Below are 15,757 nucleotides of genomic sequence, written 5' to 3'. Positions count from 1 at the left end.
TTAATGTGTTTCATCATTGGTCTTGTAGTATTTGTTGTGTGTGTCACCCTGAGAGCTTTGGCTGTGGAGTGACTCATAAACTGAATGAACAGATAAATAGAATAAACAGATTAAATTATTACCCTTAGCACATAACCTGATAGATCTGCATAACAGAAGGCAGGGGTCCCCAAACTTTTTGGACCCATGGGTGCATTTGGAAATTTGGGATACTGCTGTGGGCAACACCACAAAATACCTAATCAGTGGATCAGTGCTTTGGCATCTACCTTCCGCGTCTATGGATCTTAGGTTGTGTCTTATTCCACAAAAACTTTTGCTTTGTGTTTATTGGACACCACAACTTCTCTTTAATAAGGGATTGTGTAATTCAGCTAATTGCTGGAGAAGCCATACAGATAATGCTTTTTTTAAAACATATGGTTTGGCAATGTCCAGTAGTTGCTTCTTTTTGCGGGGAGGTTATCACACTGAAAAATTTTGTACCGGAACAATTTTTAATATTCATTGATGTACAAGCTCTTTTAAATTATTGACCTGCTTCACGGAAATTAACAAATGGTCAGCATAAATGGATTCTCTGCACCCTTTTGACAGCTAAAAGACTAATATTACAACATTGGAAGGATAAACACTCACCTCCTATAATGCAATGGATTGGGGACCTTACAACACTTCCAATATTTGAAAGGGTGGCATATAGACGTTATCTTCAAATGGATGCTTATTTGAATATTTGGTCCACTTTATATATGCAGCCCATATATAATTGCTAGAAAGTTGTATACATTTCATACAAATCTATTTATGTATATTTAAAAAATGGGAAAAATAAAAAAAATCATTTTGGCGTGACTGCGGGCATCACATTGGGGGTCCATTCACAGGCACCATTGGGGTGCCACATTGGGGACCCCTGACCTAAGGTGTGTTCTTCATTTCTGACACAACAGCTTTTGAATGCCTGTTATTTTTGAACTGGATCTGGCAATCCTACCTTTGCCTAACAATTTTCCAGAAGGAAGCCTAAAGGTGCTGACTGGTGCAGCTGTCTAGCCCTCCAATGTTGCATGACATATTTGGATGCAATTGCCATGATGGTACATCATGCAGAAATTAATGTTAAGGGATATGAATAGATCCATCTTGGCCAGATATGCAAGGCACATTGCTGCAAGGGAGAGAGGGGAGAGGTAGATGACCTTTGGTGTCATCTTACTCTGTTAATTCTCTATGTTTTTGAAAAGAGAGCTGTGGCAATTGTCATTGATTGCTAGCACCTTTAATTCCAAATAATTATTTTTGCATACCAAACATTTCTGACTCCTAAAGTGTGCAGATTTTTCTTGCAGTGCAAATTCTGACAGATTCCCAGCTATGCATATCCTAACAAACTGCCATTTTTCATTATTGTTTTTCCTCTGCAGATCATATAGTGTCCAACAAGTCACCCTTACTTTACATTGTATGTGATCAGCAGAAAGGCAGAATGTGGAGTCCAGTGAGGCAAAGTGAGTGGAACTTAGCTAAATAAACAACCATGTGGCAGACACAGTTTCATTACTTACCTAAAGGAACATACAACTCTTAGATTTCAGAGTTGTCACACTCATGAGATTAATGTTCAGGGCCATTAGCATGAATTAAGTTTATACACTGCTCAGCAGTAGTGTAAGTATATATACTACAAAAGGAGCCACATATTTCTATATTATTAATAATATATAAATACAAGTTAATGGGAGGGGGAGGCAGTCATGTTAATTGACTTTCCGAGTGTCTATCTGTGGTTCATTAGCTTTAAACATAGGCCTTGCAACACTGTGCCATGTAGAAATAATGTACTTTAGCTGGAAACACAGCACAGTAAATGCAGCATGGTATTCACCCATTATTCAGTTTATAAATATACACACCTCTCTATTTGTTCTCTAGAGAGTTTTAGGAAGCAGGGTGATTAAAGGCAGAGGAAGAGAGGACTGCAGATAAACATGCATAATAAAAGCCTGGGTAGGAAGAAGAGTTGGCATTAAGTATACATGGAGAACTGATGCCTAAACTACATGCTGTAGCTGTAATAAAATGCATTTAACCAGCCTTGCCCAACCTGCTGCTGTCCAGATGTGTTGGACTACAATTTCCACCATCCTCAGTCAGCATAACTATGCTGGCTGGAGATGTTAGAAGTTGTTGTCCAACACATCTAGATGGCAGCAGGTTGAGGAAGGCTGTTCTAAGCCACAAAGCAGGGGTGGGCAACTTCAGATGGTCGGGGGCGGGGCAGAACCCACAGAGGGAAGTATGCACATCCCACTGCTGAAAACGACACATTTTTAATGCAAAGCTGCATTCCTGAAGCACTGTTAATGTTACAAAAATTGTGTTCTTTTCCCTGGTAGACTTTCCAATTAGTTTACCAAGAACGAGAGGAGGCATAGATCTGGTCCAACACGATTTTATTCTGCAGAATAAGGCAACCCTTGGGGCTAACGCTCCAACAAAGGTCACAATCAAGTGATGTGATCCAAAAGTTTATATAGGCAAGATCTTTGGGGGCTGTCTTACGCCTGCGCTGTACTAATCTCTTTGTCTAGCTGAGAGGGAAACAAAAAACAGACAGCACCTTTTACATATTTAGGCATGCGCAGAGAGGTAGCCTTGTACCCTAGTAAACACATTCTTGGCATTCCTGAGTCTCTGATAAGGCGCTGTGTCTTTGTCTAGCATGGCAGTCTCACACTGAGGTAGAATAGACATAGTTTAGCTTATAAAATCATAGGATAACAGACATATGACAACTGAAATTTCTATAACACTCCCCCCTCAAAAAACTTTTCTTAAATCCCATACCTCTCCTTGGTCCAACAGTGGACTACACACTTAAAGGCACAAACCATCATCAATAGTATCATAACAAACAAAACTGCATTGATTACAAGTTGTTTTAACCATGCAAAATCAGGGAGCCAGGAAGTCAACCATAACCAAGGATCACTTGCTCCTTAATAATTCTGTCCAATCATATCTTGTAGTTTGGTGATTTCATCTTCTATGGTTTTGTTTAAATCATGGAACTTTACTCTACACCCTTGCTTCACTAGGGTGTAGAAGCCACCTTGGCGTGCTAAGAGATAATCTAAAACAAACCGATACTGGGCCACTAGCTGGCTGAGATCTTCCATTTCAGATTGCATGGCCCGCTTACCATTATGGCTGTGGCATTGATGGTCTTTTCTAAATGGCAAGTGAGGCCTAGGATGCTTTTTCTATTTTCTTGTGCAATAATTCCTGGGTATGAACCCAGGGTAAGCAATCCTGTAACTAGCCCACCCCCTACCCTGTTTGGTTCTGAATCTGACAGTTGTTTTCCAATTATTACAGTGTCATCACAGTTCTTACCCATCTGTCCTACAAGTTGCCCCATCCCTCCAACCTCTTTCTTTTTCCTTCTAGATTGAGGTTTCACCACTTGTACCGGGATGGTGAGATACCCAACCCCTACACACTGGTAATTTCCAGGGTGGTAATTGGTAGCCCATCCATTGAAGAAAAACCACAGATTGGGATCTCTCATCTGCCAACCTGAGCATATGCTACCTATCCCAGAATAATTGGGAGAGAACATAGGGTACTCGGGGTAAAGACTGCCAAAATCAGTGTCACCGAGATTAATGGAAGAAGAATAGGAGGAATTAAAACTTCCCCAAAGCCAAAACCTATCGGTGCACTGTGAATAATTTCTCAACCCATCTAGAAGAGGTTTAGCCTTGTTATAATTAAGGGTTTTATTATTCCAAGCACCAGAATGTTGACAACAAAAACACATTCTCTTGGTGTAAGTCTGGAATTTGAACTTTCGAAACTCAGTTTTGCTTAATTCATCAGGGACTCTCGAGAAGAGAGTACCCTCTTTCTGTAGAGCTCCAACTATTACCTGCGGTTCTCTGATCAAGGCAGGCAACAAAGTGAAGTCTCTGACAGTTGATGGGTGCTCATAGTAAAGAATAGAATTCTCCCCGTTTTGCTTAAACATATGCTCAGCATGTCTCTTAAACCAGTTTCCTTTTATCTGAGTAGGAAGTGTTAAAACAACTAGACTTAAGAAGGAAAGAGTAGCATGCATGTTTAAGCATCAGGAGACTGCTCTCTCCTGAACAAATACTTTAGTCCCTCTAGTGGTTTGCTGCTCCAATGGTGGCCTTCAGGTGGGTCAGCTTCCGGTGTGACCCTCTCTGGTGCAGGTGATGCCTTTATGCGGGTGTGATGGATCCACTTCTTTCCTCCAGCAACTTTTACAGCCGTGTGAGTGGTGAGTAGAACCTGGAATGGACCCTTCCACTTCTCAGTAAGTGGTTCATCTTTCCAGGACCGGATCAACACCCAATCACCAGGACTGAAATTATGCACTGGAGCATCCAAAGGCAAGGATTGATATGGTGCTGCAAACCTGTGAAGACAAGACAAAACAGACTGCAAAGCAGTAACATATTTTTGGATCTCTAAAGCCCCTACTTCCAAGTTTACATTTAAACTATCAGCCATAGGTAATATCCGAGGTGGGCGCCCATATAACATTTCAAAGGGTGTCAATTTAATACTTCCCCTGGGGGTGCACCGTATTCGAGTTAAGACGATTGGCAAGGCCTGTGGCCATTTCAACTTAGTCTCTGAGCAAATTTTAGTAAGCATTGACTTTAGGGTGCAATTCATCCTCTCAACTTGACCTGAAGATTGAGGCCTCCAAGGGGAGTGTAGTTTCCAGTTGATTTGTAGTGCCTGAGCCACTGCTTGCGTCACCCGTCCAACAAAATGGGGTCCCTGATCCGATTCAATTTCTTCAGGTAACAAGAACCTAGGGACTACTTCTTTTAACAGGATCTTGGCTACTATTTGTGCAGTGGCTGTGCGAGTGGGGTAAGCCTCAACCCACCCAGTCAATTGGTCTACTATTACTAATAAGTATCGATATCCATGAGTCCGGGGCAACTCTGAAAAATCGATTTGAAGTCTTTGGAAAGGATAGTAAGCCCATGGGCGACCTCCCATTTGAGCTGGGGGTTTGGACGTCTTTGGGTTATTTTTGAGGCACAAAGCGCAATTAGCCACCGCTCTCTGGGCCTCAACATACAATTCTGGGGCCACAATGTGTCTCACAAGCAAATCCCCCATTGCAATTCCTCCTAAATGTGTAGCCTGGTGCAAGTCTCTCACTATAAAGCTCAAGAGAGGCTTGCGTATGAACACTTTGCCTCCTGGGACTATCCACCATCCATCTTCAGTTTGCTTTGCCTTGTATTCAAGAGTTCTCTCATGCTCAGCTGGAGAGTAGACTGGAACCAAATCTGTACTCAAATATGGGATTAGGGCTCCTTCGTAATGCACCTCCTCACCTCCCATCCGTGCGGCTTCCTTTGCAGCCTTATCTGCCAAAGCATTGCCTCTTCTTTCTTCGGGATTGGCACTCTTCCCATGCGCCTTCACGTGCATCACAGCGACTTCTTTTGGCTTCATCAGGGCATCTAAAAGTTTCATGATCTGGGATCCATTTGCAATCCTCTGTCCTGAAGCAGTAATGAAGCCCCTTTCTTTCCACAGCACTCCATTTGCATGTACCGTGCTGAAAGCATATCGCGAATCTGTAAAGATATTTATTTTTTTTCCTTCTCCTATTTCTAGGGCTCGAGTCAAAGCTGTTAGTTCTGCTTCTTGTGCTGACCAATGGCTGGGAAGACGCTCTTTCCATAAGGCCTTCTCGAGAGTTACTACTGCACATCCTGTGTATCTTTTTCCATCTATCACACAGCTGGAGCCATCTACCAACACCTCAAGGTCTGGCTTTGGTAATAAGGAATCAGTGAGGTCAGGCCTGATCAGAGTCACATGACTCAAAATCTCTAAACAGTCATGACAATTTAGATCTGGCTTAGGGAGCAAAGTGGCAGGATTCAAAAGATTGCTCTTCTTATATGTGAGTCCTGGGCTTGAAAGCAGGGAAATCTCATAGCGTGACTGGCGTGACGGATTCAAAAATGTATCTCCATTGCTTCCCAGGATCTGAGGTACGCCATGAGGAGTATGCACCTCCATATCTGCTCCCATGGCAATTTTCTGGGCTTCTTCCACTAAAAGCACAGTTGCTGCCACAGCCCTCAAGCAAGCAGGCCATCCCTTTGCAGTTGGATCCAGAGTCTTGGAGTAGTATCCTATAGGTCTCCAGGAAGGACCTGTCCTTTGGGTCAAAACCCCTGATGCCACTCCTTTATTTTCATGTACATAGAGCTGGTACGGTTTGTTAGGATCTGGTAAGGCCAGAGCGGGTGGCGACACCAAGGCTTGCTTCAGCTCAAGAAAAGCCTTTTCCATTTCATTTGTCCATTTCCAGTGGATGATATTTTCCTTTGTCAAAGCTTCATACAGGGGCTTCGCCTTCCCCCCATAATCAGGTATCCACATTCTACAAAACCCAGTGAGCCCAAGGAAGGCTCGCAACTCTCGAGGGTCTTTAGGCCTCGGTGTCTTCTGTATGACGTCCAACCGAGCAGTGCTTAGGTCTCTGGTTCCCTTCCGAATCAGGTAGCCCAAGAAGGTGACATGGGTCTGGCAAATCTGAGCCTTTTCTCTTGACACTTTATAGCCTTTCAAGTTCAATTCTTGCAGGTGGGAGATAGTCGCTTCAGCACATGAGTCCTCTGTCTGGGTGGCCAGAAGAAGGTCATCTGAATATTGAAGCAAGGATACCCACGGCCGGTCCTCTTTCCATTGCCTCAGGTCATTTTGCAATGCACCCATGAAGATTGTTGGGCTCATGGTCAGTCCCTGCGGAAGGACGGTCCATAAGAGCTGAACCTTAATATGGGTATCGGGATCTTCCCATTCAAATGCAAATATTTTCTGACTTTCCTTATGTAAAGGGATTGAAAAGAACGCATCTTTTAAGTCCAGTACTGAAAACTATCTGGCTTCTTTGGGAATTTGGGTTATAATGGTGTGTGGGTTTGGAACCACAGGATGATCCGCGCTGATAATATTGTTGACGGACCTTAAGTCTTGGACTAAGCGGAACTCAATCCCCTTTCCAGGTTTGGGGGGTTTCTTCACCCCAATTATAGGAGTATTAAAGGGTGAAGTTCCTTCTTTTAACCAGCCATATCGTTTAAACTTTTCAATCAAAGGTTTCAGTCCCCTTCTGACCTCTAGTGACAAGGGGTATTATCTAATCTTTACTGGTTGAGCTCCAGGCTTAAGGTTGATCTGCACAGGCTTAACAAACTTTGCTCTTGCAGGTGCCTTCCCTGCCCATACATCTTCTGGGGCCCTTTTTGCCACATCAGCTGCCCGGTAGTGATCTGCTGTTTGTCGCATGTTCTCATCCACATAAACTTGCAAACACATTTGATAGTTAGATCCTTGTTGCTTTGGCAACCTAACAACCATCCTGTCATCTCGAAAAAAAAATTCTGCTTGTAACTTTGTCAACAAGTCCCGTCCAAGAAGTGCAACTGGGCACCTTTCAGACACAACAAATTCATGCTCCAAATGACAACTTCCAACCTTCGTGAGAAGGGGAAAAGTATAAGGGACCTTAGTGGGTTGGCCTTCGATCCCTTCAATTATTACGGTTTTATCTTTATTAATTTGTGGCTTTTGTGCTTTTGGCAGCATGGAATAAGTTGCTCCAGTGTCAATAAGTCCCATTATTTCTCTTCCCTCCACCCTTATTGTAACCAGAGGGTCCTTCAGAGCCAGGCAGCTCTTCAGGGTGGAGGTCTCGGACCCTGGTCCCCATCAATCTGATCCTTCTCCTTCCATGGCCACCATTGCCCCCTTCTTCTCCCCCTTTCGCTTTGGGCAGTCTTTTCGCCAATGTCCCTTCTCTTTACAGTAAGCACATTCATCTCTTCCCAAACGCAGCTTTCTCTGAGTCCCAAAATCCTTCTTCAAACCTTTATCTGCCCAATCAGGGACTTGCCCTGTGATTGCCATTGCAATCAAAGCTGCGTTCTGTCTGCCCTTCTTATCTGCTTCCTTCTTCTCTACTTTCTCACGATTCACAAACACCTTATAAACAATCTCCATCAACTGGGGCAGGGGCATTGCTGCTGCCCCATCAGTCTTCTGCAACTTTCTCTTAATGTCTGTTGCTGCTTGAGCAATAAACATCATGTTAACCATCCTTAAATTCTCTTGAGCGTCAGGGTTAATATCACTATACTGACGGAATGCATCAAACAACCTCTGCAGGTATGCACTAGGGTCCTCAGTCAGTCCCTGCCGGACTTCATATAATTTGCTTAAATTTGTAGTCTTGGGGACTGCAGTTTGAACTCCATGTAAAATGAGCCACCTGTAGCGGATCAGCTCTTCTGACCCAGCCTGCCAACCCGGCTCCTGATCTGGCAATGCCTGGGCTGGGAGTGGTCCACCAGCTCCGTTCTCAGTCTGGGCTTGCCTTAAGGCTTGTGTTTCTACCATCCGCTTTTCATCTGGAGTTAAAAGTTCATTTAACATGGTTTGCACATCTCCCCAGGTAGGATTATGACTTCGGAAAATAGATTCAAACAGCCTGTACATCTTCTGAGGATCCTCCCTTAAGGAAGGGTTCTGATTCCTCCAATCAGATGTAGTGAATGGCACATAAACAAGAGCCTGTCCATTAGGGCCAACTACTTCCCACAGGGGGAGCTGTCTTCCCACCTTTGTCATCTTGCACTCATATGAGCCCTTTCTGGCTGTAGATCTCAAAAGAGGGGGCGAATATACATCCGCAACTTTTTCCACAACATTCAAAATATCCTCTCTACTTCCTGATTCTGCCACAATCTTTAAGACTTCAAATAAATCTCTTTCCTCAGGATTTACAACCTTTTCAGCTGTTCTTGCTTCCTCTAACAAACCTGAATATGGTGGAGGGCTTTTCAACACAGAGGGAGTGAGACGCAGAAATGTAACAGATGAGCTCTCCAGAGGGGGAGGCCTCCCTCCCCCAGCAACCTCCCCTCCCAACCTAATGGGCCGAATAGGATGGGAAAAACTCAGCACACCTTGGGCAGGGTCTCCTTCCATATGACTTGAATCAGGGAGAACAGGAACCTTGGATTTCACCTCGGAGCAAACCATCATGGCTTTACAATATTGACCTTTACCTTTTCTTATCCAGTCAGGATTTTTCAATATCCACATTTGCCAAGCATCAATATAAGGCAGCTGATCCCCATGGTTATCAACAATCACTTTATTATATACCTTGGACACAACATTTTTCTCCCAGCTTCCCCCAGTTGGCCAGCCAACACCAAATGTTACCCATTCCCCATTACAAAACTTTATGAGCTCATCTTTTGTCATCTTGACACCATAATCTAACTTAAACAACTTGAAATTCTTAAGCATGCATCCCAGTGGGTCTTGGCTATGTTCTCCTATGGAAAGTTTCAATCCCATCCTGCTGGCTGTTTTTTTTTTTTTCTGGTCCAACTGCTGCTACTTGAGCAAGGCTCAGTTAGACAATGGGAGATTTACACTCCCCAGATGGCCCAGACAGTGCGATCCGACTTACCTCGTAGCTCAGCCTCCAAACGACCCCAAAGTCAGACTGCGTTTCATCCTGTCCTCCAAAGACCGCCACTCGCCTCATCTCTTCAGGAGTCCTTTCCTAGCCGGGTTGCCAGGCAACAGCCGCCTCAAACCTCACGGTGAACCAAACAAGGTCCAGGGCGCCCTCCGCTTGGGTTGATCCAGCGTTTGCCCAGCTCCCAGGTCACACAGGGCGTCCCATCTGGGTCGCCAAATTTGTTACAAAAATTGTGTTCTTTTCCCTGGTAGACTTTCCAATTAGTTTACCAAGAACGAGAGGAGGCAGAAATCTGGTCCAACACGATTTTATTCTGCAGAATAAGGCAACCCTTGGGGCTAATGCTCCAACAAAGGTCACAATCAAGTGATGTGATCCAAAAGTTTATATAGGCAAGACCTTTGGGGGCTGTCTTACGCCTGCGCTGTACTAATCTCTTTGTCTAGCTGAGAGGGAAACAAAAAACAGACAGCACCTTTTACATATTTAGGCATGCGCAGAGAGGTAGCCTTGTACCCTAGTAAACACATTCTTGGCATTCCTGAGTCTCTGATAAGGCGCTGTGTCTTTGTCTAGCATGGCAGTCTCACACTGAGGTAGAATAGACATAGTTTAGCTTATAAAATCATAGGATAACAGACATATGACAACTGAAATTTCTATAACATTAGTAGGCAAGAATATTCCAGTGGTGTGTTTCCATGGGAGCTAATTGTTAGATGACCTTCCTTAAGTCTTCTGACAAGCTGGGAAATACCTGAAAGGGGGCATTCTTTCCCCCCACCCAGCATTCCTAGCTAAGGTAATATAATCTTGGTCTGTATGTGAACAGAAACAATAGACTGAGAGAGACCAAGTTTGGCCTGGTTTGCACATAACAGTAACCCTGAGTATGGGTTGTGTATGGGTTGAATTGTGAGTTGCCATTGAATCGTGAGTTGTTGAAGCGTGGGTTGTCATTACATGCAAACCCTGCACTATGGTTTAACTATCAGTGGTTAACAAACAACCCAGGAAGAGAACCCGTGGTTTGTAGTTGGGTTGTGAATTCTGAGTTGTTCATGATTAACAACCTATAGTTAAACCATAGTGCAGGGTTTGCACATAACAGAGGAGGGCCACTTCTGATGACCGTAATGCATGGACAGGTTAATATGGGTGGAGGTGCTCCTTCAGATATTTGGATCCCAAACCCTTTAGGGCTTTTGGGATAAGCACCAGCACCTTGAATTTGGCAAAGTAATGAATAGGCAGCCAACCTAGCTCCTTCAGAACTGATATAATATGACTCCACCTAAAGCAAATCAGACAGAATTCTAACAGTTGTATTCTGTAGTAGTTGGAGCTTCCAAACTGCTTTCAAAGGCAGCCCCATGTATAACACATTACTGAATCCATGTTCTTTACTGTAACAAGAGGAATAAGAGTTAGTTTTCCAACTTCCATCAAAGAACATGTAACTGTAAGTGTGGCCTGCAGACCCATGCTTAATTGTTCTAACGGATTTATCTTATCAAAACTTTTTCAGCGAAGGAACTAGTAAAAAAACACTGTACTCCATCCTAAAGCATCACAGGGAGCTATACTGCACTGAATGCCATTCTTTGAAGTTGCCTTTCACCAGTGGATTCATCATGAAGAGGTTTAGTCAAACCACGAGCAATGTCCTTGACTAGATCTAATGAGAGAAACCCAACAAAGATAATGCCTATTTACCTGGGATTCAGAGAAAGAAAGGTCCAAGAATTTATTCACTTTTTCCTGGGCATTCTCATTCTCAGGACTCTCAAGACTAGAACTAGGCCTTCCAAATCTCATACCCAGCTTTGCAGGATTCCACAGCTCAAATGCCAGGGACCCTTCGCCCCCCATGAAACCAATCCTACATGTATGAGTGGAACCACTGTATCACTGTGGCCTCCAACCCCAACCCACAGAATTGGACTAACAAGATACCATGAGTGATGGTATCAAAAGCCACTGAAAGATCAAAGAAAGTCAATGGGATTGTATTCTTTCTGTCTGTCTCCCAGCAAAGGAGGGATTTGGGGCACCTTGCTCAAAAAGCAGATAGTCACGACTGGATGACAGTTACTGCAATCATCTGGGTCCAGTGATGGTTTCTTAAGAAGTGGTGTCCTTCGAGGCAACCAGGGCCATGGACTCTTTGACCTCCAGGACACACTCAGTCAACTCCCCTCAGCTTGATGTAACTAGCTAAAATGGGCAAAGGTCAAGAATACGCATGATTGGACTAACTTCTCCAAATGCTGTGTCCACATTCTCGGGCCACAACAATTGAAACAGATCTCATAAAATCAGACCAGATGGTGCTTGGGACACCTCCACAGGAACTGTATCAATCAATAATCTACTTTTAAGATTTTCTCCTGCTAATTCTGTTGCTGGTGGTGTTTGAAAGTTTAAACCTTGTTTTTAAAGTTTCAAATTGCTTTAAAAGTTTTCAAATTGTTTGGAAGTTTTACATTTTTAAAATGTTTGTACATTGCTTTGAGTTTTAATTATAAGTCACCTTGGGGTGCCAGTTTGGGCTGCAATGCAATTCATAAATTTAGAAATAATAAATTAATATATAATGATGTCAAAGCTGGAGCAAATCTGAGAGACTTTATCCTAGCAAATGTATCACAGCAGGCCATCATAGGTTCCAACATAACCTTCCCAAGATCCAGATGTCATGTAATGCCATGCTGCTGGCTTTTGTCTTGGTTAGTTCTTTAGTTTTATTCTGTTTTAAACTTACGGTTTTATAATTGTTTTATTATGTTATTATATTTTATGGTTTTAAGCTTGTCTTGTGAACCGCCCAGAGAGCTTTGGCTAATGGGTGGTGTAGAAATATAATAAACAAACAAAATAAATAAATAATAGTTCCTTCACCATTCAAAATTGTTTACTTACTTTTTACTAGACATGTCTAGGATTGCACTGTGAATTAATTTACACAAGACCTAATTTTTGCAGCTGCATAAGGAAAAGTAGACATGCAAATAGGGATATTTGGAACTTCCCCTTCTGAAAGCATTACACTCTTCTCTAAAACAGAACAGTTTAAAATGTTACATAAAAGACACACCTACCATTTCCCCCTTATATCATAGTACAAGGGGAATCTCAACAAATAAATCCATCCTCAATTTGACCAGGGCCACACACTTACGTTTGTCTCTCCAAGGGTCTGAAGCCTTAAGAATGCAAATGCTTAATACAGGAAATAAACTATAACCAATAAATATTTGTTGAACACATTGGTAATTTCAATATATTGACATGGCTGATGGTTCCTGTGCCATGAGTAGAAGAGCTTCCAAGTCTCCTTGCCTAAAAGAACTCTGAATTCTATTCTGAATTGTAGACAAAGCCACAAGGATATTAGCAATCAACTCATCAAATGCTAAATGATACTGTAACCAAAGTGATTCAGCCAACATCTTCATGTTGGACAGCCAACTTGCAAGTTTTTAGATTTCCTCCTTAATGCACAAACATGTTAATCTATTTTGTTCTATTGAAAAAAAAACCAGTTTACATCAATACCAGATAGTTTCAAAATGAATTTTAATTTCTATAGGTAATTAACCTAGTTCTGCATGGACAAGTGCTACTGGGGTTGAAGAAGGTACATGTAACACCATGTAATGATTTCTAAAATCTCAACCTTCCCCACTCCATAAGTTCTGTTATGTGTAACAAAGCACATAACTTTTCCTATGAATACCTGATTCATAGCAACAACCAAATTCTCAGTATTTGTTTTTGTAAATCTAATAAAGGCATATGATGGTCAAGAAGCATTTAATTTAATATTCTGAAAATATTTCAACTACTATTGATTAGAAGCAAAAACTATTCCAAAGTATTGAAAAGTAGTAATTTGTTCAATGGAATTTTCAGCTATATTTCATTTATATTTTTTGGAATTACAAAAAAAGATTACCGTTTTGATCTTCCAGAAACTAACATAAAGGAACTCTACCTTACAATACTAAAAGTTTTGCATCATTCTGCTTAATCACATTTTTGCATAGATAACAACACTATGTCGTCTGCATATAACAAAATATCTTCCTGATGGCAGTCAAGAATGTAATGAATGAAAGGAGCGGGGGGAGATCAGGATCTTCCCATTCTCCCACAACCTTACCGATATAAATTTTTAAAAAGAAATGGAGCAAGAAGACATTCCTGTGTGATCCCGTGTATTATGGGTACTGGATCTGAAAGTGTTCCTTTAAAGATATGCAAAATATTTTGAAGTTGTCAATTTTATCAGCAAAATAGAATGCTTGCAATCTACATTTGTTTGCTCCTGCATCTTCTGTATTAATTGAATCAACTGTCTGAGTGAGATATATAGAAAGGCTTCAAATAAAGGGTGATTTAAGAACAAAGGAAGAAAGAACAAAGGATGCCCTGGCATTGCACAGCTAGCAATATAAAAACACTTTATAAATGTTGTTGTTGTTGTTGCTGTTATTGTTAATATTAACCAAAAATAGTAAGGCTCAGAGGGCAGGGTTTTGTTCTAATGTGCTTCTGTTTCTAGAATTGCTGCTACAATCTTTTTCGAGTTTAAAAGTCCACTGCTTAATTTGAAAAACAAAAGATAGCTGTGTGGAAGCAATATCTGTGGCCTTAAAGTCATTTGTCCTAAGTCCAAATATGGGCTCTGTTTTACAAAACATTTGGAGCACAGAAGTACAGTACAGAAGTCTGGAGTATCAAATACACACTCTTGACTTATGAAGGGAGCAGGTGGGTTTCAAATCTACATTCCCCTTAAAATATACAACAGTGGAGCCCTGATTCTTTCCCACTCAGCACCTTTATGTAGTTTAAGGGGGGAACTACATTTCTACAACATTGCTGACATGGGTGGTACCCATGATTCTGCGCCCCCCCACCGCATGAGCATCCATACCAAGACAATCCAGCAACCTCTTATGCAAGTCCCTTTTACTGATATTTGTACAAGCAGCAGCAAGAGGACTTCCATACTTTCTCCAACCTTCAGTGCAAAGCTAGCCCGGAGAAACTTGCATAAACCAGTAGCCGAGAGGCAGTCCTAGCCGACAGCAGCTGAAACCATATACTGAACTCTGAAGCAGAACAAAAAAAAGGAAGCCCCTGAGAACTGGGTGATTCTCTTCCCATTTTTTGCTTGACCTAAAGCCAGGCTTATTGTTTAGAGATATGAGAGCAATGGTTAAATCCTTTATGAGTGAACAGAGGTCAGGCTAATCCATTTTTTGCCAGTGCACCTGCTTCCCTTGTTAAGCTTTGTCCCTATCTCACCCTGTCAATGTCAATTTGGATGAGTGTTTCTAAGTCAGTGCCGAGACGACTGTTAGCTGCTAATGCCTAATAGGAGCAGTGTAGGGCTATTGCCAAATAAAAATAAAAGAGCCCCCAAAGCATCCCTGTTTGGCTTGAGTGTCATTCGAATCTCCGCTACAACAACTCTGGAATCCAGGTTACAACCTGGGAGGCTCTGGAAAGACTAAATAAATTCCCCCTGCCCTCCTGACTCATGTGCTATAGATTGCTAATCTCAAGGTAATTGCCTGTGTTTAATTATATATTAGACATATGTAGGCCTTGATACCACCTCCTCACCAGCTGTTCAATGCATCTGATGCTCTGATTTGAGCTCCATTCCACTTTCTGAGTGAAACCTTTATGGAAGGGTTTTTGAAATATATTTTATCTCAGAAATGTTTAATGTCCCATGAGTAGGGTGACTATGACACCTCTTACTTTTTGACTAATTGTTTCTTCTCAGCAGTACTAGGCATTTATAGGCTGCATGTCAAGTGCTCAAAGAGCTACGCAGGTATAGGAAGGTATTACTAACCCCATATTGCAGCTTAGGAGCCAAGGCTGAGAAAATAGTTGCTACTGATAAAGACCCACTGAGTGAGGTCATGACTGAGGTGAGATTAGAACCAAAGACCTCCTAGCTTATCATTTTGCACATTTTTAGTACACTAGCTTGCAGCAAGCATGGCTAGTGTGAATGTGCCTGTTTTATTTATGTTACATGTTGATATATTTAAATATAAAATGGTATTAGTCCTTATTTATTTATTTATTACATTTCTATCACATCCAATAACAAGGGCTGGTGCAACCGTATTTCCTAGGCTAGTTACTTCCTTCATATAT

At 42.0% G+C, this 15,757-nt stretch overlaps 2 protein-coding genes across 2 annotated transcripts in view; both read right to left on the bottom strand.

Annotated features, from left to right (window-relative positions):
• Nucleotides 1-4,123, bottom strand: LOC146350985 (uncharacterized). The gene is made up of 2 exons (XM_084845666.1): nucleotides 3,400-4,123; nucleotides 1-80 (listed from the first exon to the last, which is right to left on the bottom strand). Exons 1-2 carry the CDS (start codon nucleotides 4,121-4,123, stop codon nucleotides 1-3), a joined length of 804 nt encoding a protein of 267 aa, XP_084701792.1.
• Nucleotides 2,441-15,757, bottom strand: part of LOC146350984 (uncharacterized) — a 140,716-nt gene continuing 127,399 nt past the window's right edge. The window contains exon 3 of the mRNA XM_084846120.1: nucleotides 2,441-4,447. Coding sequence (XP_084702246.1) covers nucleotides 4,126-4,447 — 322 coding nt within the window. The 3' untranslated portion in view covers nucleotides 2,441-4,125. The remainder of the gene's footprint in view (nucleotides 4,448-15,757) is intronic.

The sequence above is a fragment of the Heloderma suspectum genome, chromosome 3 (assembly GCF_057233095.1).
Source record: "Heloderma suspectum isolate Gila_16-S chromosome 3, 16-S_ref, whole genome shotgun sequence".
Classification (NCBI taxonomy): Eukaryota; Metazoa; Chordata; class Lepidosauria; order Squamata; family Helodermatidae; genus Heloderma; species Heloderma suspectum.
This window is presented reverse-complemented; position numbering and strand designations above follow the sequence as displayed.